The sequence below is a fragment of the Tachypleus tridentatus genome, chromosome 13, assembly GCF_004210375.1.
Source record: "Tachypleus tridentatus isolate NWPU-2018 chromosome 13, ASM421037v1, whole genome shotgun sequence".
NCBI lineage: Eukaryota > Metazoa > Arthropoda > Merostomata > Xiphosura > Limulidae > Tachypleus > Tachypleus tridentatus.
The window spans coordinates 52,331,797-52,358,358 of NC_134837.1; the positions used below are offsets into that span (position 1 = coordinate 52,331,797).

The following is a 26,562-nucleotide window of genomic DNA, read 5'->3' on the forward strand; positions in this document are numbered from 1 at the left end:
AGTAATACATTTCTTGTTTTTATGTATATTTTGATTTATTGTTAAAAAAATAATTAAAGTGCAAAATTTTATAATTTATTAGATCAAATAAGAAAACATAAGTGAAAGAAGCTATATTAAAAATTTCTTTGTGAGATTTGTATGTAAGTTATATTTGTTTTAAATAATTCAATACTGTAACTTGGGCTACCTGCTTACTATGTTTTTATGGCTTGTTACATGAGTTCATAATTATATATTTAGAGAGCAATGAAACAATAGAATAAAACAGATGCAAATTGTTACAAGCTTCCAGGTGTTCAGGATAAGTAACTGTGATTTTTTATTATAATATGCAGCTATTCTAGAAAGAAAAAGGAATAGATTTTGCTTTTTTTGTAGTGGTTAGAAGGTCAGTTAAACAGAATCTATATTGTTATGGTTCAGAAAATAACAAATAAAAAAAGGTTTTTGACATTCATATTGGAGAGTCTAGAGACTATATAAATTAGATTTTAAAACTGTGAATGCCTGAGTTGCATTCTGATTTCATAAATTCAAAGACAAATGTTTGAGAAAATATTTTGATGTGAAACCCACTGTTGTTTGTATGTGTACAAAAGAATATTTACTAAGATCTTTCTAAATTCTGTAAACAGAGTAGTGGCTTTTACTATGTTAAAAGTTATGCATACTTTCTTGGTTACACTGTTGTTGCAAGTTCAGTCAAACTGTAATAAAACTAAAGAATATAAAGTTACTGTTACATTATTATAAAAATGTTGTTACACTTATACAGTTCTTGGTTTCTGTTGGCTCATAACTTTCTAATATGAAAGTATGTAATAGCATTTCAGCTCTGCCACTTATCATAACGCATTTAATCCAGTGCCATCAGTTTGAGAAGCTTTACTATTAAACAATCTTAGATATAAGTTGCCTGAATTTTATAATTCAGGTAAGGAGATAAAACTGTAATGAGCATTTGTGTCATTTTGCTGTGTGAGATAAATAAGTGTAGTATGCTTTTCAGTTTATTTTGCATCAAGTGCATCCTTATTCATGCTGTGATGGGGTGTGGACTTATACTGTAACAACCACAACTGTACTTCACATGTGATAAACTATGTTGACATTGTATTAATGATGTATTTTCTATAAACTTTGAGGATCTTTTGTGATAGGAAATCATAAAGCAGTTACCTGATAGTCTGAATGCTTTTAGAAGATAGACTTTCTTGTGAAATTCTTAGGTTATTAGACTTCTTGTTTTGTGCATTGGAGTTCTTGAAAAATTCTAAAACATTACATTCTCTACTCTCTTGAACATTTTATAGTAAATATGTACTGTTATTTTATAATCACTGACTAAAGGTTGTGAAATGTGTGATTTTTTGAATAATTAGTTGTTTTTTTCTCCAGTATATCCTTTTTTGGACACATTAAAATTGTTGGATGGCATTCAAGGAATATTTTTATCCTTAATTTATATAAAACTAGATAGGAGTACCTGTCACCTGGGTAGAAATTATTGAAGTTGATGATTAATGAAAGGTTATCTCAGGACATGAAAAGTTACTTCCATTACATGTAATTGTAAAAAATGCTCATAAAAACTGCAAAACTGAAAGTTTGCAGGTATCTTCCCATGGACTTAGTGAACCTCCATACCAAAGTTGGTGAAGATCTATATACAGAGTATGAAGTGGTGGTAAAAAAATGTAAAAACATCCATACAAACACAAAATGCACAGATGAAAATTATCTTTATTGTGGTCACCTGTACTTATCCACAGGCCCTGGCAGTCAATTCCTTCAGCCAGGACTGGTCACTGAAGTATCTTTATGGGTACTCACCCACTTGATTACTTCATTGGGTGGGTTCTCTCATCCACTCCTTGTCAGGTCCCCTGATTGATCCTTGTTGACCATCTCAACCTTGGTTTCCATGGTTGTAATAACTGCTTCTCTCCCCATGTTCCCTCTTCCACTTTTTTCCTCCCTCCTTTATAAATGTTGGTCTCATGCCCTACATTCCAATATATAGGTTCTCTGTCTCCACTCTTGGAGTTTGTCTGGTTCTTGGTAAGAAGATTCTATTTCACATGTCAAGTTTCTATCTGCTTAGCTGGTTCCAAGGAGGTGTACCAGTACAGTTGGAATGTATTCTGTAGTTGGTCTACAACCAGGAGGTTTCCTGCTGGTAGGCCTACAGTGGGTTGTAGACAATTTCTTACCTGGTTCTTTGATCGTGGATCTTCAGTCTCTTCACTTTCCAGATATATGCAGGACTTATACCTTTTGTTTTCCTTGATACCATTGGGTTTTTCTTCTCCTGTTCTTACCATGCTCGTATGTTTCTTCCAGATGTGTTGCCCTCCCAGACATCATACTCTTCTGAATTGGGATGTTAATGTGGTCCTACATTCCCTTGCTTTACTTCTATTTGAACCACTTTTCTCATGCTCCATGTTTTGTTTTTTCCCTTAACATTTATTTTTTCTCCTCTTAATGTATGGAAGTTAAAGGTCAGATTTGTTAGCTATTGAGGTTTCACAAACCCTTTATCACCCCACCAATCTTTTCCTTTGTTCAGATCATTTCTTTCTCCCACAGACATCTATGGCTTGGAAGGACAGTTCTGCTGTTTCTTTTATTTCTCTTCCTTCTATTCCCACCTTGACTTTGAATCAGATCTGGATAGGCTTTTTGCCCAGTCAGGGCTTTTCATTGTTACATATTCCATATTGCTTTCTTCCAGAGCATACATTCCCAACTCTTTATCTCTTGGTAATCCTCCTCCCCTCATGATCTTTCATCTTCTATTCATATCACTTGGGTCCATTGTTTTAATTCATTCATACTATTGCTGCTTGACTTTGTTCCATTTATCTATCTGTCAGATCTGACACCTTACTTTCCCCTGCATTTTTGTCTTCATCATTCATTGGAGGAGATTTTGCAATCATGCATCTGGACTACTCCCAGTACATTCATCTCCCACTATCTCCATAGTATCACACTTTCTTCTTCATTAAGGTTTCATATACCCTCTGTGTCCATTCTTCATACTTCTGTGTGACTCTAAATGATAAGTTTTTATTAATACTTTCTTTCTTTCAGGAGCTTTTATCTAATTATTTGTTATATGGGTCATGCTCAGTGACAAGATATACCTATCAAGGTATTTTTTAAATTTGTATTGGACAGCTATGTTTACTTGCTCTTTATCTTCCATGGCTTTGCATGTTTACTATTGAAATGGGGTATTCCACAAGATATCTTTAGGGTGAATAGCCTTGTGATATTTTGCTTCATAAAGATGCCTGTTCTGGACCATACTGTTCATGGACTGCATAGGTAGTGCAAAAGGGGATTGTTGCCATGCCTAGAGTGAATAACTTGGTATTGTTTGCTTTTTAAAATAAGGTTTTTTGGTCACCCATTGCACCATCTCTGGTGATGATTTTCCTCTGCACTCTCCACCACATTATCACCCTCGTTTCTTCAACTGGTGCAGAGGAGTCCTTGTCACTTTCCAATTTCAAGCTGCTGGGGTGGTTACCCATGGAGGCACTTTGCTGAATGACTTCTGTACCATCTCCACTCAGTTACAGTATATGGACAGTCATGTTCTATGGGTGTAGATGATGTAATATTTTCCTAGTTGCAGTAATTAGTACAACAGAGTGAGGCATCACCCACCCACCCCTTGCTTGGAGGTCAATACCCTGTAAGCAGATTTTGTATTTAGAGTGAACCAATCACCATAAGTCGTTACACAGGTATAGAGTTGTCGATCATCCTTTGCCTGTGTTGTGGGTCACAGCAGTGGTATGCGGGATTGTTACAGTTCTATTCTTATCTATCCCTTATTCTCTTATGGGAATGTTGTTTGGATGGTCCCAGCTTGTTCCATGGTTGGGGGGAGTTGATTACATGTCCTAGGCATCCTTTTGATACTGGATACCAAGTTCTTCATCAATAGTTCAGAACTAATCTTCTTGTCATACCCTGGGAATGAAGTGATTTTTAATTTGTGATTCTATGTTTAAGGTGAAGATGGTATGGACTTCATCCTACCCTCTCATGGATGTTGTTACTTTGCAAAAAAAGTTTTGATGTAGTTAACTTACTGATATAGTCTGCCACTTTACACCCAAGGGTTCATTGTTGTTTATCCACCTTTCTCCTTGTAGGAATTAGTTACAATATTTTTCTCTGACTAGGATCACTCTCCTGTCACATTCTCTCCCACACAGATGTGCTCTTCTCATTTTCCATTCTTATATCTTATACATTTCACAAAAGGGCAGAGAGTATACCTGACTCAAAAGTGGTGCAGTTTCACTCTACTGATCTTTGAATCTGAATCTGATTTTCAGGGGTGTTTATCAGATGCTTTTGGGAGGTACTTTATCATTCCCTCAACTCAATCCCTCCTCCTTCTCGTTTTGGGATTTTAGCTAATCTTTTAGAGCTGTATCAGAAATTATAATTTTCGTATATTTAAAATGTATTTCCAATAAGTAATTACCTCTACTCAAACTTCTCACCTTTCTTCCCCACTTTTCTTTGTTGCTGACATCTGTTAAACTTTGAACTGATAGTTCAGTAGAGGAGTTTAGAGGGAGTAACATGCATCACATGAGCCTGTTGTGCTCCTCTTTGTGAGGAGGTGACACTTGATTTGCGTGAGAAACACATTGGAATCTTTCAATTCCAATAGAAGGCTTGTGACATGCCTAAAGAAAATAAATGTATATAGAGGGAAGCATTGAATGAAAATAACTAACCTTTCGAGAGGGGAAAGTACCTATCATAAATAAATTTTAAGTATGAGAAAATTATTTTTGTCTCTGCCATGTGGTAGACTGAGAAAAGCAAGACAATAAAGTATACGGTCACCAAAAGTAAGAAATTCTTTATAAACTTGTGTAATTGATGAGCAGCAGAATATGCCCTAGCACAATGTGCCACAACTTTAATAGATGTAAAGGAAATACTGGTTGCTGGATAATCTAATATAAGTATATAACTTGTTGAAGTGTAAGGAAAATAGAGAATTAGAATAATATTTTTTTCATTCAAAGGTACCAATCATTGTGTTAGGCAATAAAGTAGATAAACAGAAAGACAGGCAAGTTGAAGTGGACAAGGCAAAAAACTGGGCACTGAGAGAGAAAGGTCAGTATTTATATACTAGTTGCTTCACAGTAATTTTTGTAAAATATTTAACTACTGAAATTTCTGCAAAAACCAACAGTATTTTCAGGTTTTGCATGGATGGAAGCTTGTTGCATTAGAAAAAGAAGAGAAAATCTTTTTAAATGATAATTTGTAGTGTGAAAGAAAGAAAATCAGTTTATATTGGGTCAAATAACATGTCAGCTGTTTAATGAAAGGCCATAAACAGAATAATATGTAAGATGTACATGAAAACAAGTTACAAGTAAAATTTTAAAAAGGAAACTTGCTATTCAGGAAATTATTTTTTGCTGAAATAAAGTGAAAGCTCAACAGTCTTAGATATTTAAGATGGCTTAAGTAAAGTAAAATATTTAAAAGTTTGACATAAAATCATACATATTGACATAATGAGATGTTCACAATACTTACATTCATTTGTGAGGCAAATTAGTCAAATTTATAAGATCAAGATACATTGGTATGCTTATATTATGAAACTTTCAAAATGGTGAAAAAATTTGGAATTTTTTTATATTCACATTTTTTTTTTCCACTTTGGTGGTATTAAGTTTATAAATTCTGTTTTATTAAAATATTATGAGACAGAAAAAATGATGTATATCTTAAATGTGCACAGTTTTGGGGTTATTTCATCAAATTAAAATCTTTGATGTTCTTTTGACCTTCTATGATTTTCCTTTTTTAAGAAATTAGTGATGACATCAATGAATTAAGTTTTGTATAACACTGTAAGATAATAGAAGTTGTGTTTATAGTTGTATCTAATACTGTAAAACATAATGTATATCTGTCCATCTGTTTTTAGCCATGCACTGATGTCATAGCAACTTAATATGTAATTTTACCTCCTGCTAATTAGAAGTGAGAAGTCTGTGACTGATCAAAAATTAAAGATACATTTGGACTAAAATACACAAGAAATTGCAACTTTTTCACAGTTTAAAAACATATCTTTGTTAAATTGTCAATTTACACTAGAAAATGTTTTCCAGTTAAAAAAAAACTTTATGTAGCTTTCAGAAGTACTCAAAATCAAGAACACTTGAACGTGTTCAGTGATAACCTCAAAAATCAGGGAACAGTCACTGTAACCCACATACTGACAAAGAACGTTGTACTTGAGGAGATTCTTGAATAAAAAATTACTCTTTCTTCAAGATTTATCAGTCATTCACAATCAATCTCTAAATTTCTTTCTTCAGTCATTTTTGATGGGTATTATGCTGGCAGTTTAATGTTAACTACTGTATGATGAAAGGCATTGTGTTTATAGTTTAATATCAACTACTGTATGATGAAAGTTGTGTTTATAATTTAATGTGGATTATCACATGGTGAAAGAAACTGTGTGTGTGTGTGTGTATATATACACACAAAAAGTTTTTTATTTTCCCTTTTCTTATTTTCATCTTTTGAAGCTCTACTCAAATAAGTGGTTGAGTCTAACAAATCAAAATGCATATTTTTTCTTTATGTTCATTGGCCTTAAGATTTTAGCCAGCAATGTATTAATATATGTTGTGTGAAATAATATAAACTATTCCATGATGGAGAAAAAAAATATAATTTTTTTCCTCATTTGTGGCTGAAACCTTACTCGTTAACATAAAGATTAGAAAATCTTGGAAATATTAGGCTTAATGACCATATAATCATTGACAAAATTTAGTTTTGTTATTTGGTGAATTTATTTCAGTGAAACTCTATGAAGTAAGTGCTGCTGAAAGAAGATCACTATTGGATCCTTTTATTTTCCTGACATCTAAGATGAACCCACCACCAGGTAGGATGTTCTGTCATAGTGTATACATCACAAGTACACCCTTGTGCAAATTAATTGAAACAAATGGTCATTTTACAATATTTTCAGAATGGCAGCCAGTGTAGACTCACTGGACCCGCTGATTTCCTTTAATAATCATTTTTTCACACATACAGCATCATTAACTATGTTTTGCAGTACGGTCGATCTGTTTTGGGACATATGACAAAATATTTTAGTAATATTTGAAATTGCATTAGAAGGACAAGGAGACCAGTCAAAAAACAATTTCTTACCAACTCAATATAAAAACTGAATTAATTGGATCTGAAATACAAGAACTGGATGCAAGAACAATGGAGGAAGGTGTTATTCAGTGACAAGACTCATTTCTTTGTACAAGATCAAAGAAGTCTGCATGTTCACAAATCTCCAGGCGAGAAACTTTGAGAATCTCACATCAATCAGTTTGTAAAACATCCCTTGAAGATGTTTTTGGGCTTTTTCAGCTACTATGGCATCGGAGGCTTACATATCATAGAATGTATGATGCAAGGACCACAGTACATGAAAGTTTTGCAGAGAAGAGTCGTTCCAGAATTGAAAAAGAGATTTCCAGATGGATCTAGCATTTTTCAGCAAGATCTGGCTCCAGCCACACATCGAAACTTGTGAAGAATTTTATGACTACAATGTGAATAAAGGTGCTGGGCTGGCCTGGAAACTCTCTGGACTTAAATCCTATTGAAAATTTTTGGGCAATTTGTAAAGAAAGACTTTGGGGAAAAGACTGTACTATGAAAGAAGAGCTAATTGAGGCCATAATTGAGGTGTGTTACCGCGATCCAAAAAGTAGTAAAGATTGCAGTCAAATCGTGGACTTGATGCCAAAGCAGATTAATGATCTTCTGAAAAATAAAGGTGGTCATATCATGTATTAATTTGTGAGTAATTTTTGGATTCTCAGAAATAAAACGCAAAAAATTGAAAAATCGTAATTTTCCGTCTTGTTTCAATTAATTTGCACAAGGGTGTATGAGTGTTAGAGAATTGTTGACCAGAAACTAATACATAAATATTGAAAATTATTTAAATCGGCCAAAAATAAATGAGCAATGTAGACTTTTAAATTTAAATTATGAAAGCAAAGATTATTAGAATAAACTAATATTGATTAAATATACTAAAAGTGATTAAACAAAGAACAGATCTGATTATCATAATATGAAAGTCATCATTGTAAATTGAGAAAATAAATTATTTTCTATAATTATATTTCTTGTCAACAAATTTTAACTTGAACAAAATGAGTAGCTGTTACAAAAATTTCTTCTCATAGTAAATATAGAAGTAGGTTTACCAAAACATGTGAAAAGCTATTGTACAGCAAACAACTTGCTTTTTTTTTTAATTTTGTAAGAAACAGCATGCTGCCTTTTACATTAATATTAGTTTCATTGATGTTATTGATTAAAATAATGTTAATATTTGCACACATGAAGATTATTTTGCATTGTTAGTATGTGGCTTTAGGACAAATATAAATTTCCAAACCTTCCTTAATTCAAGAGTTCTTATGAATTTATGGCTAAAAATGTTGTTTATGGTATGGGTACCCAACAGTTGATTCAGTCTACTCTAATCATTGTAGGTTTCAGTTTTCTTGTACATACTGATATATGAAATTATGTACTTCTAGTTAGCTTGTTTTGTATAATTAAATTTTTAAAGTAATCAATAATTTTTGTGGTAGAATTAATTTACATTTGATTAGAAGTTATTTATAACTGTGTTTTGGGGTAATAGTTGCACTCTCATACTTCTTTGAACTTCTATTACTTGTATCAGGATATAGTGTGGAAAATGTGCTTTGACAAGTGAAAACTAAAATTAAGAAGTAATAGATTTGGTTTGTCCAGTATATGTGAAGTTCCCATTTGGATACTGTTTGAGGTAGAGAGTATTTTTAAGGTACAACTGATACTTCAGTAAATTCATCCACTTCACAGTTGTGATCTAGAGTTGTAAGTTAGAGTTGCAATTTTTGTGACTTGGGGCTCAGTCAAAATGACTTGCAACTTGACCTGAGACTTGCCCTTTATAACTTGTGACTTGACTTATGACCCAACTTAAATGACTCATTGACAATCCAAGTAAAAAAAAAGAAGATTTTTTCCACAATAATCCTTGTCAAATTAGCATTACAGATGCACAACATCGTATTTACTTAAGTTCCAAAGTGCAAAGGTGTAGGATAGCAACAAATTACTGTATATGATATGTACTTGTGAACTTTAACAATTGCATTGTTAGGATCAAGAATGCTAAAGATGAACAATATCCTTGCCCAGAACTTGGCTACTTGCATTGCATGTACCTAGGCCATGTGCCACCATATACAAGTTGTGAATGAATTCAGGACTTTTTATGAGGCATACCAATACTGTTTTTCAAATTGAAGAGTAGAGAGAAGTGTGACAAAACTTGAAAGAGTAATGTAAATGAATATGTGTATTTTTTCCTTGGAACAAATATTTTGTTCACAAAAACAAAAGAGACACCAAAAATAGAAGTGTTATAGATGACAAAGTTTAAAACATACTGTTTGTTTGATCATGTATATGTGATTATGTTATCGTCAGTGCAACATGAAGTATGAAGCATCAGGTAAGATTAGCATACCATTAACAGAGAATATCAATGGTCACCTGGTTTTAACACCTGCAAGATGTGGCCAATTTTGGTTGATGTATGGTAGTAGCTTCACTTTGCCTGTTTTCAACTTGTCAACAGCAGATGAGAACTGGCCTAGGTGGACACCGTAGTGAGTTAAACTGCTTGGGACTGGAAAACAAGTGACCACCAACCAAGTTGACCAGTATACAGGCCTGGACTGTGCATTTACTCAAATAAAATAAGTCACAAAGTGGACAAAGAGGATTGACATCATTGACTGCACAGCACTTTCTCAGTCAAGATAAAAACTTGTTCATGTGTGTAAATCTTGGATATAAGTCATTTTGATCTGATGTGCTCAGTCAAGGCAGTGAGATCTGTTTAAGCAGGTGCACCTTTCTCTTCTTCTGTGCTTTGATTTTATTGTGTCTAGGAATGTATCTCATTCTTACTGCATCTTTTCAAAACATCAAAAAATTACAAGTTATTTTCACTTCTGTTGATATGAAAGCTTACATAAGTGAGGAAGTGACCCAATAACAGGAAGTAATGGCAACAGTGACAGTTTCTGTTCCTGGTCTATCCAGTGTCCACGAGCTATCTTGACGCAGATTAACCTAGCTGTTGGACTGCTGATCAAAAAAACGATTTCTGCAGTAAGTACAATTGGCTGAATATCATAAATTAAGAAACTTGACTTGTACACCTTGCCATAAAATTGAAACTTATGGAGGGGAAACAAAGGCAGGAATGAAAGTTTCTAAAAAATGAACCAACAATGAAATAACTTATTTTGGTGAAGTCAATAGAAACAGTTTCTGTCTTTGCAGAAAAAACTTTTCAATTCCAAGGAAACTGACAGATATAAAGCTGCTCTAAACTTGTTGGGCAAAGCTGAGAAAGAGACCATTGTAAATGTGTGTTTAAAAATAGTATCTTGCAAAAAAAGTTATTACTACAAGAAGTCTTTGCACAGGATAAAAGGTAGTGAAAGAAAACCAATTGTTTAATAATTTGGAATCTGAAATAGATTTACAAGGACTAAATGGAATTGACATGGGACATATCCGTCACTCAATGAATGCATATATTAAAATCATGAATTACATTAGTGATAAAATGAAAAAAATACTAATTAATATGGCTACTAAACTGAAAAATAGAATTTCATTGATAATCTATCAGTCAACTACTTTGAGTAAAAAAATGTAACTTAATATAACAGTGTACATTTAAACCTGTATTCTGGATATTGAAATGAACTTGCCATTAAATTTGTTTTTAGACCTGATTGAACTTGAAGATGTTGCTGCAAAAGGAATTTTTGATTCTTTACTTGATTGTCTTAAGTTTTATGAAATGAAGACTACCTGAAAAGTGATTTACTTTGTGTGGCATGTGATGGTACAACCATGATTTTGGGGAGTTAAGAAACTGATGAAAGACAAATTTTATTCTGTAATTGTGAGGCACTGTGCTAATCACAGATTAGAACTGTCAGTCAGTGATGCTGTAAAATCAGTCTCAGAGGACAACAGCTTTAAAGTATTTATTGATAAGCTTTTTTGTCTTGTGTCACACATCCCCTAAAATAGCAGGGAACTAAATGTGTGTGAACTTGCGGGGGATTCAACTTTTAAAAATTGGCCAAATTTTAAGCATTCGGTGGGTGGCATCTAGTATCCAATCAGTTTGAGCTGTTTGGTAAAACTATGAAGTGTTAAAGCAACATTTCAAAGAAGCAAAGTGTGAGTCAACAAGAGACAAAAAAAAAAAAGAGCAATGTGCATACAAATGCTTATAGTGAAAAATTACAAGCATATAATTTCTGTTGGAACTAGGTTTGATATGTGATGCTCTCCAAGAATTACTCAAATAAGACTTATAAGAGCACAATGTAGACTTGTACAAGGTGAATCAAAAGATAAAAGCTCTTGTACAAATGTTTTAAGAAAGATGAATGATTTCAGGGCTATAGAAATGCCACTGAATCTGCCAAACGTTTTTGCTTCTGAGGAGTTTCACTTCACAACAGAGATTGCAAAAAAGGATACTCTGATTAATCCAGAAGGTTTTTATATAACCTGGAAAAAAATCAATATAAGATAGGTTGCATGATAATGAGGTTTGTGATACAGCACAGAGTGCACATGTGCTTAATAAAAAAATTGGCTTCGAACTGTTGATGATCATTTAACATTCAGTGTGATGGAGGTCAGAATATTCTCAATAAGACTTCAGCAAAATGAAAGAGGGACAATTTGTGGATTTTGTCAGTATTTGATTGAAAATACAAATCTGGAAAAGTTTTAGTATTTGAAACAGATTGAGTACTATTCCTGTTTCTTCCATTGATTGTGAATAAGGGGTTTTGCAGATGAATTTAATTGTTACCCCAATTACAGTTTCATTGATGAAAAACTGTTTGTTTTTGTACACTTTTGTTTATTAAACTTGTTGGACTGCCTCTTCCATGCTTTGGCCTAGAAAAGTACGTATTGTCCTGGTTGCTTTGAAAATGTCATTCAGCAATGGACACCAAAAGCAAGGAATGAAGTCAGAATATTGAATTAGATGAGAACATGATGAAATTTTGGAATTTCCTATAACAGGTCATTCAGTATGTTTTCCTCTTAATTTTAATTTATCATATATATATATATATATGTGAATAGCAGCACTTCAGCAGTCCTGAATAAGACATTAAGTTTTGTATGTCTTGGAGGGGTGGTAAATAAATTAGAGACAAAGGGATGTTTAGAGAAAAATGTGACATCTCTTGCACTAGGGAAAATTCAATATTTTTTTTTAATATTGCCTTATAAAATTAAGAACTTAAAACTTGTATACTATTAAAATGTGTATTATTGGTTATAATTTTATGCTACACTAACTGGTATAATGTGAACAAAATGTATTTTATTTAAATTTTGAACATAAATATGCATATAAGGAACTCACTTTTTAGAAAATAAATGTTTGTAGATGGCTTGACTGGGTAATGAAAAACGTTATGATAAACATATGGTATTTTGATAAGGTTATGTTCTTCTCATATACAAATAGTTTACTGACAGAATGAATATATATACAGAATGCAAAACAAGAGAAGTCACACAACAAAAGATTGCTTCATGGTCTAATATAGCTATCTTGGTGCCAAGGGGTGATTGTTTAAGGTGTGGCGCTGTTTTGTTCAATTAAGGCATTTTTTTTTTATTCTGCATTTATTAATGTGTGGTTATTTGTTTAAAATTACAATGTTTTATATAATTATACTGAGATTTTTTTAGTTGCATTGGTGGCAAACATGGGAAGGTTTTTTTTTATCATGTTTGGTGAATGTGGTTTCCAATTTTTTTTCGGTTTCTCAAATGGAGATGATGCACTTCATTGAATTTTTCTTTCCAGTAATTAGTCCACTTAAGGCACCTCTGCAACACCCCATTAAAATCAGCTTATAACCACCTAACTTGTATGAATTTGGCAGTATCATGTGTTTTTCAAGTAGCTTTTCTGAATTTATTCTCCTTACATCCACCTGTTCAATAGATACTGTAATTTGTGCTCTTCCAACCCTTCCTATACCTACCCTAGGAAGCTAATATGTCCTTCTAACAATCACAAATTTGTGATAAATAATTTCTTGCATAACTTCCTCTTTGAAACATATATTTTATCTCTTCCCCAGAATTTCAGACCTTTTATCACTTTTGGCACACCATGTAATTATAGTAAAATGGCTTTCCTTGTAATCCTTGGTTTTTTTCACCCTTTCTTCTAACCTTTGTGTCTAAACCTTTAAGTTTCCCTTTATTTACTAGTTAAAGCCTTAGTCTTTCAAACATGTCATCTCCAAACTTGTAATTATTTGATCTCCCTCTTAGTAATGCTTCCTGTTCCTGTAAAGTGAGGCAATCCCTCTAAGACTTTGTAGTAATGCTTCCTGTTTCTGTAAAGTAAGGCAGTCCCTCTAAGACTCTGTAGTAATGCTTCCTGTTTCTCTAAAGTAAGGCAGTCCCTCTAAGACTTTGTAGTAATGCTTCCTGTTCCTGTAAAATAAGGCAGTCCCTCTAAGACTTTGTAGTAATGCTTCCTGTTCCTGTAAAATAAGGCAGTCCCTCTAAGACTTTGAAGTGATGCTTCCTGTTCTGGTGAAGTAAGGCAGTCCCTCTAAGACTTTGAAGTGATGCTTCCTGTTCTGGTGAAGTAAGGCAGTCCCTCTAAGACTTTGAAGTGATGCTTCCTGTTCTTGTGAAGTAAGGCAGTCCCTCTAAGACTTTGAAGTGATGCTTCCTGTTCCTGTGAAGTAAGGCAGTCCCTCTAAGACTTTGTAGTAATGCTTCCTGTTTCTGTAAAGGCAGTCCCTCTAAGACTTTGAAGCAAAGTTTGCTCCACCAGATTATCTTGTCCTGCTGTTTACAGTTCTTAATGAAATATTTTTAATTACAATAAATTATTATGTTGGAAATTAATGTTTTTCTTTGCCTGAAAATGTATTTCTAATGGATACTAACCTTTGTACACTTCCACTTGTCCTCCCCACATCTTTTGTATTTTCTTCTTGCCTCATTTAATAATGAGGTTATTTTGAGTGCAAATGCTTAGGAGAAAGTATTGCACAAAGACATTATGCACATATGTCATCCTCCTACTGGTGAAGGGCTATTGTTATATGAAGATGTCATCATGCATTAAAGCAGTTCATATTAAACACATGATCTTTAGGTAGGATAGTAGCAAACAAATGTTCTGGGCAGATGTGTGAGGGATGAAGCTGTTATTTTTGTGTAGTGGAGATTAGTAGCTCTTGGAAATGCATTTTCAGGTAAAAAAATTTAAACTTTTTACATTTATAACAGTTCCTTTTGTCCAACTTGGGGGGGGGGGTATTTAATATGTAGTTTGTTTTTTAATGCAGTTTTTGGCAGTATGCCCTTTGAAGTTAAACTTGAAATATCTATTGTCTTTTGTTTATTTATTCTATTCTGGACACCTTGTTGTCTGGCTAATCCTTTAAGTTATTTTAGACCAGTGGTTCCCAACCTTTTTTATGCCCCACACCCCTAAAAAATTTTAATATGTTCTTGCATCCCTCACAGTAATTTTTTGAATATATAGGACAGTATCCTTAATATAAACAAAAAAAACTGAAATGTTATCTCGCACCCCTGGTTGGGAACCACTGTTTTAGACAATCACTTAATTAAGTCAGTTGATGTTTCAGCTAAAACTTTAATGATTGAAAATTCCACAAGCCACCTGTATGTTATTTGCATGCCAAGGAATCTGTCATATTTTGTGGAATGTCCCAGTAAGGTAATTGAACAAGCCTCTCATATTTTCATAAATTTGGCTAAGATGTTGTGATTTCTCCATTGCTTGCTCCAGAACTTGGCTTTAAATACTTTTGTTCTAGTGTCCAAACATTTTGGACAAAGCAGATTCAGTGTTTGAGAGATTTTAAGATCTAAGTTGAAAATTTGTTTAATAGCATTAAAGTCAGTCTTTCTGAATAGGCATTAGGATGAATTGCTTTTTTTTTATTCTACTTGTTCCCTCTGAAAATAATTTTGAACTGAGTCTTATAGGACTCTTTTAGTACCTTTCCATCATAGTCCTTTGATTTCTTGATTGGTAGATGTTGTTGAGCTGGACCGCTAAGTTCTGGAATTAGATTTAATGGTGACATAGTGTAGTAATCCAGGAAGGCCCTTCAACCACAAATAGCAAAGCAGTAGTGGTAACAGGTGTAGACCAAATAGTTTCTTCTATTCCATGATTTATAATAAATGGTTTCTTGGGTTGGAATTCTTGAGTGGATGCAGATAGAGGTGTGGCTGGTTTGATCTTTGTATCAGATCATCCCATAAGTAATGTCCGAAAATTTCTGTCTTTGTAGAAGGCTTTAATGACTAAAATATGTAGTAGGACATGTATAAAAATGTTCAGAGAAATAAAAGAAACTAACCCAACTCCACCTTTTCAGATCATTAATCAAATAAATCCTCATGAAGATGGATGTGTCTGAGGAGCACATTAGGCATATAATGCTTTATGTGTTTAAAAAAGGCAATAGTGCAGCAGAAACTCATGAAACAATCAAGGTATTTATGGTGTTGAGTCTCTCAATAAAAGAAAATGTTGAAGGTTGTTTCAGAAGTTCAGATCAGGTGACTACAGCTTAAATGATGTGTCACGTTCAGGTTGTCCTGTTGAGTTTAATGATGACTTGTTGCTGGCTGCACTTGATGTAGATTGTGCTGTAACAGTTGAATAACTAGCACTAAAGCTTAATTCAATACATTTAACAGTTCACTGTCATCTGCAACAGCTTTGAAAGGTGTTAAAACTTTGAAAATGAGTCCCTGTTGATTTGACAGAAGCAAAGAGTGGACATTTGCACTTCTGTGCACTCTTGTGAATATAACTCACCTTTGGACAGGTTAGTGACTGGAGATGAAAAATGGATATTTTATAAGAATTTTAAACACTGTAGACAATAGCTCAGTGCAGGTAAACTAGTTAAACCACATCCCAAAATGGGCCTCCATCCTAGAAAAGTCTTGTTAAGCATTTGGTGGGATATTGTTTGTGTGATCCACTTTGTGTTGCTGCCACTCAATGTAACGATTACATCAGACTTTTATTGTCAACAGTTATAGCACTTGAATGTTGCACTGAAAGAAAAGCAGCCTACTTTGATCAATCGTAAAAGGTGTTGTGTTACACCAGGATAATGCACGGCCCCATACAGCAAAGATTAAAGAGCTAGACTGGGTAAAACTTCCACAACCTTCCTATTCTCCATACCTTACCCCATCTGATTATCATCTATTCTGAAGTTTGCAGAACTATCTTGATGGAAAAGAGCTTGGAACACATGAAGATGTCAAAACTACCCTCTCTACATTCGTTTACTCCAAACCCCAAGAATTTTATAGAAATGGCATTCAGAAGCTTGTGAATCGTTGATAGAAAGTAATTAATAATAATGAAACATACATTATTGATTAAATAACATTAAAAGCATTTCAAATTCTTTCTCTTTTTCTGAACCTAAAATCAGTCATTACTTAAGGGATGACCTAATATTTTCCAATTAATTTTCCATTGATGTTATTTTCTACCTCAGTGATGTTTCTTTTAAAATTGTTATATACTTCTTGAATTTTGTCCCAACAGCTTTTCTGTATTTTTATCTTTCCATATCTCTTCAATCTTCATGTAATCCCTATATCCATATCAAGTAGTTTAATCTGTCTTGTTTTCAATCAAATTTGTTTTCTTATTAATAAATTTTCTTTCAGTATTACTTCTCTGATTTTTTACTTTTCAATTCCAATCTTTTGCCTCTTTATCTTTTAATCTTCTATGCATTTTTCACAATCTTTTTTTTTTAATTTTCTGTCTCTTTCATGTACCCTGATGTGTCAGTGCTAAGTTTGCAGGCTTACAATGCTAAAATCTGGGGCTCATTTTACATTGTATATAGATTGTCCATTGTGTAGGTTTTTAGTAAGAACACAGTATCATTTCTTTTTTCTTGAATTTCTTCAGTTGTTATATCATTTATAGTAAATTTCTGATCTTGCTTTGTGATTATGTTCTCATCTTGAAATGCCACTGAAAATTCTATTTTCATCAAAATGATCCTACTCGTGACACTAGTGTGTTAGCATGTTTTGTTGGTCAGCAGGTTTTGTTTTAATTATTTGGTAATAATAATAATGCCAAGTCCAATCCATGCAAAAATAACAAATTAATTATTAATTAAATTAATTGTTTCTTCAACAACTATTTGATATGGATGCATTCACTTTAGTCCTAACTTCATAAATACACTTTTAAATGTGAATTTCAAAAGTAATGGACATCTAACTTCACAAACAGCATTTAAACAAAAATTCCAAAACTAATAATAAAGTTACTTGTCATAGATTGATAAATAAACACATTAACTTGCAGAGTAGACATAACTCACACTTCTAAACTGATAAGCTTTGCTGACACTAAACTAACTCAATCATTACTGATTAGTTATATTTATATTGTGCCTTTGTTTCTAAATGTTACAAAAACATCTTGGTTCTTAACTTTTGTGAATGTTTATGATTTTAAAATTGGGTGCCTTCTATCATTGAATGTTAACATCTGTAAAGCTAGTAATTTAAACTTTTAAGCTGGGAAGGTAATATATTACATTCATTTGATTAACCACTTGTTGATTTATCATAATTCAGAGAATTGTACAGGGTGAGGAAGATGCTGATAACTGAGAAAGTGAGGGGAGTTGATAATTCGTATATTGAATATTGTTCTGTAAACACAGAATAGTAACATAGAAAGAATTATTAAAGCTTTCTTTTTTATTTTTACCTTTAGGTAAATCAGGGTTTCCTCAGTTGGGAAGAAAAGGAAGGAGCAGTAGTGTAACCATGGAGCTTTAATTGAGGTATTCAAGACAACTCAGCAACATTACCATGGAGCTTTAACCCCTTTCACAATTTGCTCAAATAATTTGGGCAAATCGTTTCTTTCTTAACACACTTTAATTATTTGGCTGAAGTTATCAAGTTGTCTATTATACTAAGCTGTCCAAAAGCAAAATAAAAAATCCTGCCATTTTTTAAAAATCATTTAGGAGGTTAATTGAGACATAGGTTGAAAAAAATTGTAGCATTACCATGGAGATTTAATGGATACAATGTATGAGAAACATTAATAGCAACAAGACTGGGCATTAACTGAAACATTAAACATTAGTTGCACACCATAAAGCTTTGAGACATATTTCAAGAGAAATCTTAGCAATAACTTATTATTTATCGTTTTTAATAATTTTTCATTATTATTAAGCCCCTAACCCTGATTGTACCATGTGACTTTTAAATGCTAATTGAAGCTTTCAAAATTCAGAAATAATCAAGAATCAGCCTTTAAGTTTTACCTACTTGAGTGGAATTTGATTTCATGTAATAAATTTAGAATCATTAGGCAAAAAGACACCTTGCAATGATTAATATTGTTTCTTAGGGTTTCTCAACCTATTAAGTGTTTATTCTCTATTTATTTATAACAGTAATAAACTAACACACAGACATGTTAATTTTAACCAATCTCCCATTCACTTTAGCTGAAAGAGGTTGCAGTAAGATGAAATAATTGAAAACAAAACGTTGATCAGCTATGTTCATTACAGCTTGCAAACATCACTACCATTATTCACTCAAGTGATATTTTAAATAGATGGTACAAGCTGAGAAGAAATGTATATTCATTTAGGTCACACAGCTGACTGTAACAACTAGGTTTCAAGAATGATTCTCACATATTGAATAAAGTCAAAGAAAAAGTTGCAAAGTGTGTATCAGCAAATATTTAATCACAAGACCAGGATAACCATTTGGGTTTATATGGGTCACAATTTGTAGATGTTGTTTGTGACTAGATTTTTTCTAGAATCATTTTATCATTGTCTCGTTTATCAAATTCTTTTTAATATTCAGTAAATTTGTGGTTTGCACCCTTCCAAGTAGAATGTATTAAGTCAACATTGTTTTACTGCTTTTAGAATTCAGTCATTAACTTCAGTGTTAATTATCAGCCTGTGTCCATCATCTTTTGATAGGAGTACCCAATATCCAGCATTTATTATGGTAAATGAGATATTTATCATAATAAATGCTTTATTTTGAATGAGCTGAAAAAGAATGTGCTTTTCAAAGTAAATCAAGAAGTCCTATAAGTCCTGTAAAACAATTTTGAACTATTTATTTGTATTGGTCAATAAAGCAATAAGGCTGATGTAGAACATATTTGATGACATGTACAAGTAATAATGCTTTTAAATTTTTAATAACCCTGTAATTATTTAGTTCAATATAAAATATTAAATAAAAAACTAACTTATTATATAAAAACAAGATGAAGGCAAATTATTATATTGTATGTAATCTAGCTAAATATTAGTTAATAATAATTTTCTAAAAGTATTGTTATTTATTGTATTCAAAGTACTAGTAATTCAATAACATTCCCTAAGATTTATTGATTTATGATTAGCAAGCAAACATTCACAAAACTTCTAGCTTCTTAAGACAGTTTTAATTTGGATTTAGTATAATTTTTTAACATCTTGGAGTAAATTTGTCATGTGATGTGTAAGTAAGGTTCACTGATTTCTAGTTTCTTATGACAGATCTAAGATGAATTTAGCTGATTTTATGTCTTATGTGAGCTTAATTTTGTCATGAAAAGCAAGACTAGTGCACATGGTACTTTAGCTTGTCAACTACTGTTAATTTTTAATTTACTGGTTTCCAGTGGTAATATGTAATTTGTGCATATGAGATTTTCAAATTTAATGTATCTTTCTGTCAAATATTTTATGTGCTCACAGGTTTATTTTTTAAGTAATCCTCAGGAAATGTGAAAATACCATTAATGCATTTGGAAATTTTAATAATTATGAACTAATAAGTATGAAGGACTGTGAAAAGTACCACTTAACTAATATAATTAATAATTTAATCAAGATGTAAATGGCTGTTGGATTAGGAAAAGGTGGTGAAGTGGTGTGTAATTCAATATATGAAAGAAAAATATAATGCAAGGTCTTCAAGAGTTAAAAAAATCATTTAATATATAGACACAGAGTTTACTGAATAAAAAATAATGTTTCACATTTTTTTACAGCACACATTATTTTGCTAAGCATTTTACAACATTGCAGTAGTAACCTTTGTAAAGTCTTCTTGGATACATTGATTAGTGTGGTCCTTATTTTCATGTTGCAAATTCTAAAGCTCTCACCCCATGATTTTGTTTCAATTTACAAAAATCATTGAATATGAAACTGTCCATTTTGGTCAATATTTAGAGCGTACTTAATGAGGTTGAAGTTCTAAGACTGCATTAATCTTCATGTTTTACATACCATGTGATATAGCAACATCTTTGTTTTGTGTCATAAATGACTTATTTAAAATATTTTATTGCCTCTGTGATTAGATACTTATATAATTTTGGCATGGTTATTCATTTTTACATGTTCATGTGCTGCAAAAAAATTATTCTTGCAAGTGCAACAAACTGCGTGTCTTTATATTAAATGTTTTTTCTGGTATGATTTTCCAAACTATTTAGATGCAGTGGTTTAGAGCAATATACATGATGTCATCAACCTCAACAGTGGTTCATAATAGGGTTTACTCAGGAATTTCACAAATATTCTAATGGAATGTAAGTGCCAAAACCATCTTAAAAATCAAACTTGTTGTAGAAACAACAATAAAGACTTTCTGTCACAATGGTTAAGGCTGCTAAAAATTGTTAGATAAATTTCATCCTTTTCTTCTTTCTATTCATATTATTCTTATTTCATAAACGTACAGAAAAAGTGGCTGTAAATATTTTATTCATACCTACAAAAAAAACTCCTGCACAGATAATAGGATTATTTTTATGTTTATTCTTGAAATAGAGGGAGAGATTTTATCAGTTTTCTCGTTGGTTCTTGCCAAATTTCTCTTCAAATCTGTTCAGGCACCAAAGCCTTCACCAAAAATGGCTAAGTACACTACACTGAAATATATGCACAGCTACTAACCAAACTCTTGTTAAGGTTGTAGGACTATTCTTAAGTTGATTCTACAACTTTGAGATTTCCATCCCTAAAATTGTCTAAGTTCTTTTTAATTACCAATATAAGCCATTTCAGCACCTTTATACTAGTCAGAAATGCTCTGTTTTATTCTACTGTAAAATGCTTTATTTTATTAGAGTAAATTGTATATATATTTATAAATGTCTCCAGCTTTATTACAGTTTTACACACTGTTACAGGAAAAATGGCTATGAATATATTACTGAAAGCTGAAACATAATAATAAATGCAGTGTGGAGTATGTCACAGGGTAGTTTTAAAATTAATTCAAGCACCTTGATTAAACTCATTCCTGTACTTTTTGATTATCTCTGTTTCCCCTTTTAAGTTAATTTTTAATTATTTTGTGTCGATGTCATTTAATTGATATTTATACAGTAAAGTTTCATGGCTTAGTCAGTGATGTGCATTTATGGATAGTTTTTTAGTACAAGTAACTGAATTAATTTAGATCTAGATCTCTTTGTAGTAGAGTATACATATATATAAAACTATAAATATAATTGGAATTATAACTATAAATTGATTTATGTTAAACAATTAATGGTATATAAATTTTAGTGTCAAATGAGATGCTGTAGGTAATAGTCCATTGTAATGAAAGCTATTTAAAAATTTTAAACAGGTCTACATACAGAATATAAATGGATGTGTAGTGAATGCCAGTACACTCGAAACTAAATATTTTGTTTTAGAATTTGATACAAACAAAAAAATAATTGAACTTATTGTGGCCTTGCCATTTTAAACTTTTTGTAAAATTTTTATTTTTATAGTTGAAGAATAAATGATGAAAATCAATTTTATGCTATGTTTTTTGGACGATTCTTTATTTTATTTAGTTTTTTCAGATGAAACACAGGCTTAGATAGAGTATAGCATCTTCTTAGCATATATTTTTCTCTTCACAAAATTAAACCTGTTGATGACAGTTAACTTTTGAAAAAATTACTTACACTTTAAGTTTGTAACTAAAATGTTTCTATTCCTGAGAGAGTTTTCATTGTTGGTCTCCTTGAAGTAATGAGATTCCAAGAACTGTATTTGCAATTTTAAAACGTTTGTTGATAAACGATCATGATTATTAACTAATGTATGCCTCTGATGTTATATATCAATACAACCAATCATACGTTTGACCTGTCATCATAAAGACCTTGATTTGAAAGAACAAATGCATTTTCATCACTGAGTTTACCAGATTACATTTGTGCACACTAACAATGTAATTGTAGTATTACGCAGTACTGATGGGCTGTATCCATTTATAATTGTATGATTTTTTTTTATTTTACACCTACAGACAATGAGAGGATCAAAAACTGATTATATAGTAAAATGCACAATATTTTTAAATATAAAATTATTATTTTTCTGATTACTCAACATGTTTATTAAGGTAATTATTTTTTGCTCTTTGCCAAATCTTATTTCCTAATAACCTTCAAAATAGTTGTTATAAAACGAGTATTATCAAAGGTGGAAATTTCAGGTGCCTCTCTGTTCTAGAGTTACCAAACCAATAATTAATGTGAAAGGCATTATTCCAAAGAATTCTTACACTCACGTGTAGACACAAATAATGTTTATTGCACTGTATGATTGCATTCTTTTATCTACAGTGAAAAACTGAATTTCTACAAAACTGAGGAACTTTTATACGTACTACTGAGAACAGCATGAATCTCAAACATCTTCAAAATGATAGTGATCCTGAAAATAATTCTGGTTTAATTAAAATCTTTAACATCTTTTGTTAATTTAATAATTCTGAAACAAAACATTATGAGTGAATTCTTCAAGTTCAAAAATATATACGCATAAAATATTTATTCTCAAGTCCCAGTGACTGTGCTTAGTTACAGACTTAAGTTGAACTTTGTAAACAGATTGGAAATTCTGTAGGATTATTTCTTGTTAAATTTTCAAACATTGTGATGAGATTGTCTTTGTACATGGATTGTGAGTAGACTTGTTAACACACTTACGAAAGTTTAAAAAGATCGTGTCAGTTATCTGATTATCAATTAATAAGCACCATGGCCAATTGTGTGTCCACCTCCCAAAAATATTTCACAGTTATGCAACCCTTCTGTGTAATGTTTTCAGAAAGGCTGCTGTTTAAAGTTCACTGGGAAAGTACAAATGTAAATGTCTGCCTTGACCCTTATCCAATTTCGCTGACAATTAAAATAACCTTCTATAACTGGATGTCACGTGCTGTTTTTCTAAGAAGTGAAGTCTCAGTTAATTACTAGTTAGTTAACACATATCTTGCATTTTTCCAAAAAGCAGGGAAAATGTTACTTGAACAAATTATGCCATTCAAATTAATAAACCTGAAAAACAATTACAATTTTAATAAAAAAAAAAAAAAAAAACACACTAAGGGAGGGATAAGAGGTACATAGCACTGTACCACACTTTAATACTTCTTCCAATTAACCAACACAACTGAGACCATGTGTTGACTTTCTAAGTCTAATGCTTTTTACTTAATGAGAAATGTCAGATTTACTCGCTGTGACTACTGCTACCTATTTCAGTAGTAATTCTCACTTAACGTAGGTGAGTTCATAATTCATATATATTGTCTACCCTTCTAGTGAATAACACTACTCTTGTCTACATACCCTCCAAAAAAGGCATTTTCCCTCTGTTTCAGGCTTGTTATTATGCCGGTAATTAAATTTAAATTTCAGCCCAGGTAATTTTACACTCATTATATGGTGAAGGAGTGTTTTGTTTTTCTCTCATGCCTTTAAACGTTAACACACAACATGTATGTGTTTGTGTGTTTTCTTACAACAAAGCCATATCGGGCTATCTGCTGAGCCCACCGAGGGGAATCAAACCGCTGATTTTAGCGTTGTAAATCCGAAGACACCGCTGTACTAGCGGGGGTAGACAACACACAACATAAGTAATACATGTAACAGTTTTACTGTGATACATGTGTTTTAGTTTGATGCATGTGACGTAAATTGTTGGATGTGTATTGTGCAAACCCCACTTGTTCTCTAAATTTGTAGAAGATTCTTGAGAGTAAGAATCAACAAAATTTGTTTTACGAAATCGCTATCGTGTTTTCGAACACTGTGAGTTCAGGAATCTCGCGTGATTGATATATAAAACCGACGCATCAAGAGACAATTATTATTATTAGCTACAGTCAGTATACTATAAGCTTCGGAAGCAATAATTATGATTAACACTTATTCATCAGAAAACTACAGAATCTGACTGGAAACGTTTATAGATTTCAAATATTGCAAATCGTTCAAGTTCAGTGAATTAACTTCGGACATTAGTACTGCTACGAGGACATTAAACATCATCGTCGGTAAAAAAAAACTTATAAGCGAGCGCTGTGAGACCAAACAAGCTAGCTCGCTTAAGCGAGATGAAATGATATCACCTCAGAATTAATTTGCTCGTCGTGGACTTGGATCGTCGATAAAATATTAAGTTTTAGCCTGGATATCAGACTCATTGTTGTATGTAAGTTTATAAGACTCTCGTCTATAAACCATCTTCTGTAATAACCGTTATTATAAATTATATTGTTGTTTGTGTATCAAAATATATTTGTGTTAAAAAGAATGTATGTATTAATCTTGTTGGCAAATATCATAAATTTGATACATATTAAGACTTAATTAACTTCTAAATTAAAATTAAAATTTCACGCTATTCGAAATCGTAATACGTAACGTATATAATAAAATAAATTGGAGACTCATTCGAGATAAATTATAATACATAACATGCAATCCTAAAACAAATAACTAAAACTTAAACAAAAACTCTTTTCACTTGGAGTTAAAATGTAACATTGTATAAAATATAAAGAAAACCGTTGATGATAGATTAATGTGGAGGCTCGGCATGGCCAAGCGCGTTAAGACATTGGACTTGTAATCTGATGGTCGCGGGTTCGCATCCCCGTCGCGGCAAACATGCTTGCCCTTTCAGCCGTGGGGGCGTATAATGTGACTGTCAATCCCACTATATGTTGGTAAAAGAGTAGCCCAAGAGTTGACGGTGGGTGGTGATGACTAGCTGTCTTAGGAGTCTTACACTCCTAAATTAGGGACGACTAGCACAGATAGCCCTCGAGTAGTTTTGTGCGAAATTCAAAAAATTAACATGGAAATTAAACATTTTTAAACAATGAAATGGTACATATTGAGAAAAAACTCTTTAACAAAAGAATGGAAAAAGAAATTATTTTACAAACACTGCAAGTATACACACGCATATAGAAATAAATTTACACAGAGAAAATCAGAAAATACAATAAATACAGACACACAGATATATACATATGTATACTATTTAGGATAATTAAAATGGAAGGATTGTTTGTGTTTTCCTGCAGCAAAGCCACATTGAGGAATCTGCTGAGCCCACCGATGGGAATCGAACCCCTGATTTTAGCGTTGTAAGTCCGTAGAAATACGGACCTTTTTCTGAGTCGACCGAGGGGAAACGAACCACTGATTGTAGCGTTGGAAATTCGTTGACTTACCGCTGTACCAACGGGGGATAAAATTGAAGGAAAAAACAAAGAATACTTTAAAAGAAAGAGTAGCGCAAAATTTCCGCAGGATATCTATATCTTGGTTGAAATATAGTTATATGTAATTTTGTGAAAAACAAATAAAAAATCGCATTCACAATATAAACATTCAACACTGGGGCATAAATCACAAGGTGAGACATTATGTAATGTGTCCTTGTTTTTTTGAGGTACTGGCGTAAGAAAAAAACCAAATTGTGTTGGAGTACACAGTCTGTCCAGTTTTACCTCAACTTTCTTGGCCTCACATACTTAAGAAGAAAAAACAAGGTGCAGTTGTTGGTGCTGTAGCTTACAACGTCTTACAAGTTATATTGAGAACTATTTTGTGGTAATAATGGTACACCATATTTTGTTGCATTTGTAGCCGTTTGCATAGATGTCATAGGCTCAATATATATGTATTACATCCCTCGATTTGAGTCAGATGCATTTTATCTTACTGCAAAATAAAGAGTGATCCTTCAATTGCTGGAGTTTCCAAAGCATTAAACATGACTTCATCTACTTGTGAAATATACTATATGATCTATTGTTACTGGGCCTAGCATAACCAGGTGGTTAGGGCGCTCGACTCGCAATGTGAGGGTCACGGGTTCGAGCTCCCGTCACACCAAACATGCTCGTCATCTCAGCCGTGGGGGCGTTATAATGTTACATTAAATCCCACTATTCATTGGTAAA

The 26,562-nt window shown here is 32.5% G+C and overlaps 1 protein-coding gene across 4 annotated transcripts in view; it reads left to right on the forward strand.

The window, feature by feature from the left end:
- Positions 1-22,107, forward strand: part of LOC143240763 (NF-kappa-B inhibitor-interacting Ras-like protein 2) — a 49,312-nt gene extending 27,205 nt beyond the window's left edge. For all 4 annotated transcript variants that reach the window (XM_076483757.1, XM_076483758.1, XM_076483756.1 and 1 more), the window contains 3 exons: positions 5,073-5,166; positions 6,887-6,973; positions 18,014-22,107. In XM_076483757.1, the coding sequence (XP_076339872.1) occupies positions 5,073-5,166; positions 6,887-6,973; positions 18,014-18,078 (246 nt within the window). In that variant the 3' untranslated portion in view covers positions 18,079-22,107. The remainder of the gene's footprint in view (positions 1-5,072; positions 5,167-6,886; positions 6,974-18,013) is intronic.
- Positions 22,108-26,562: the final 4,455 nt, after the last annotated feature.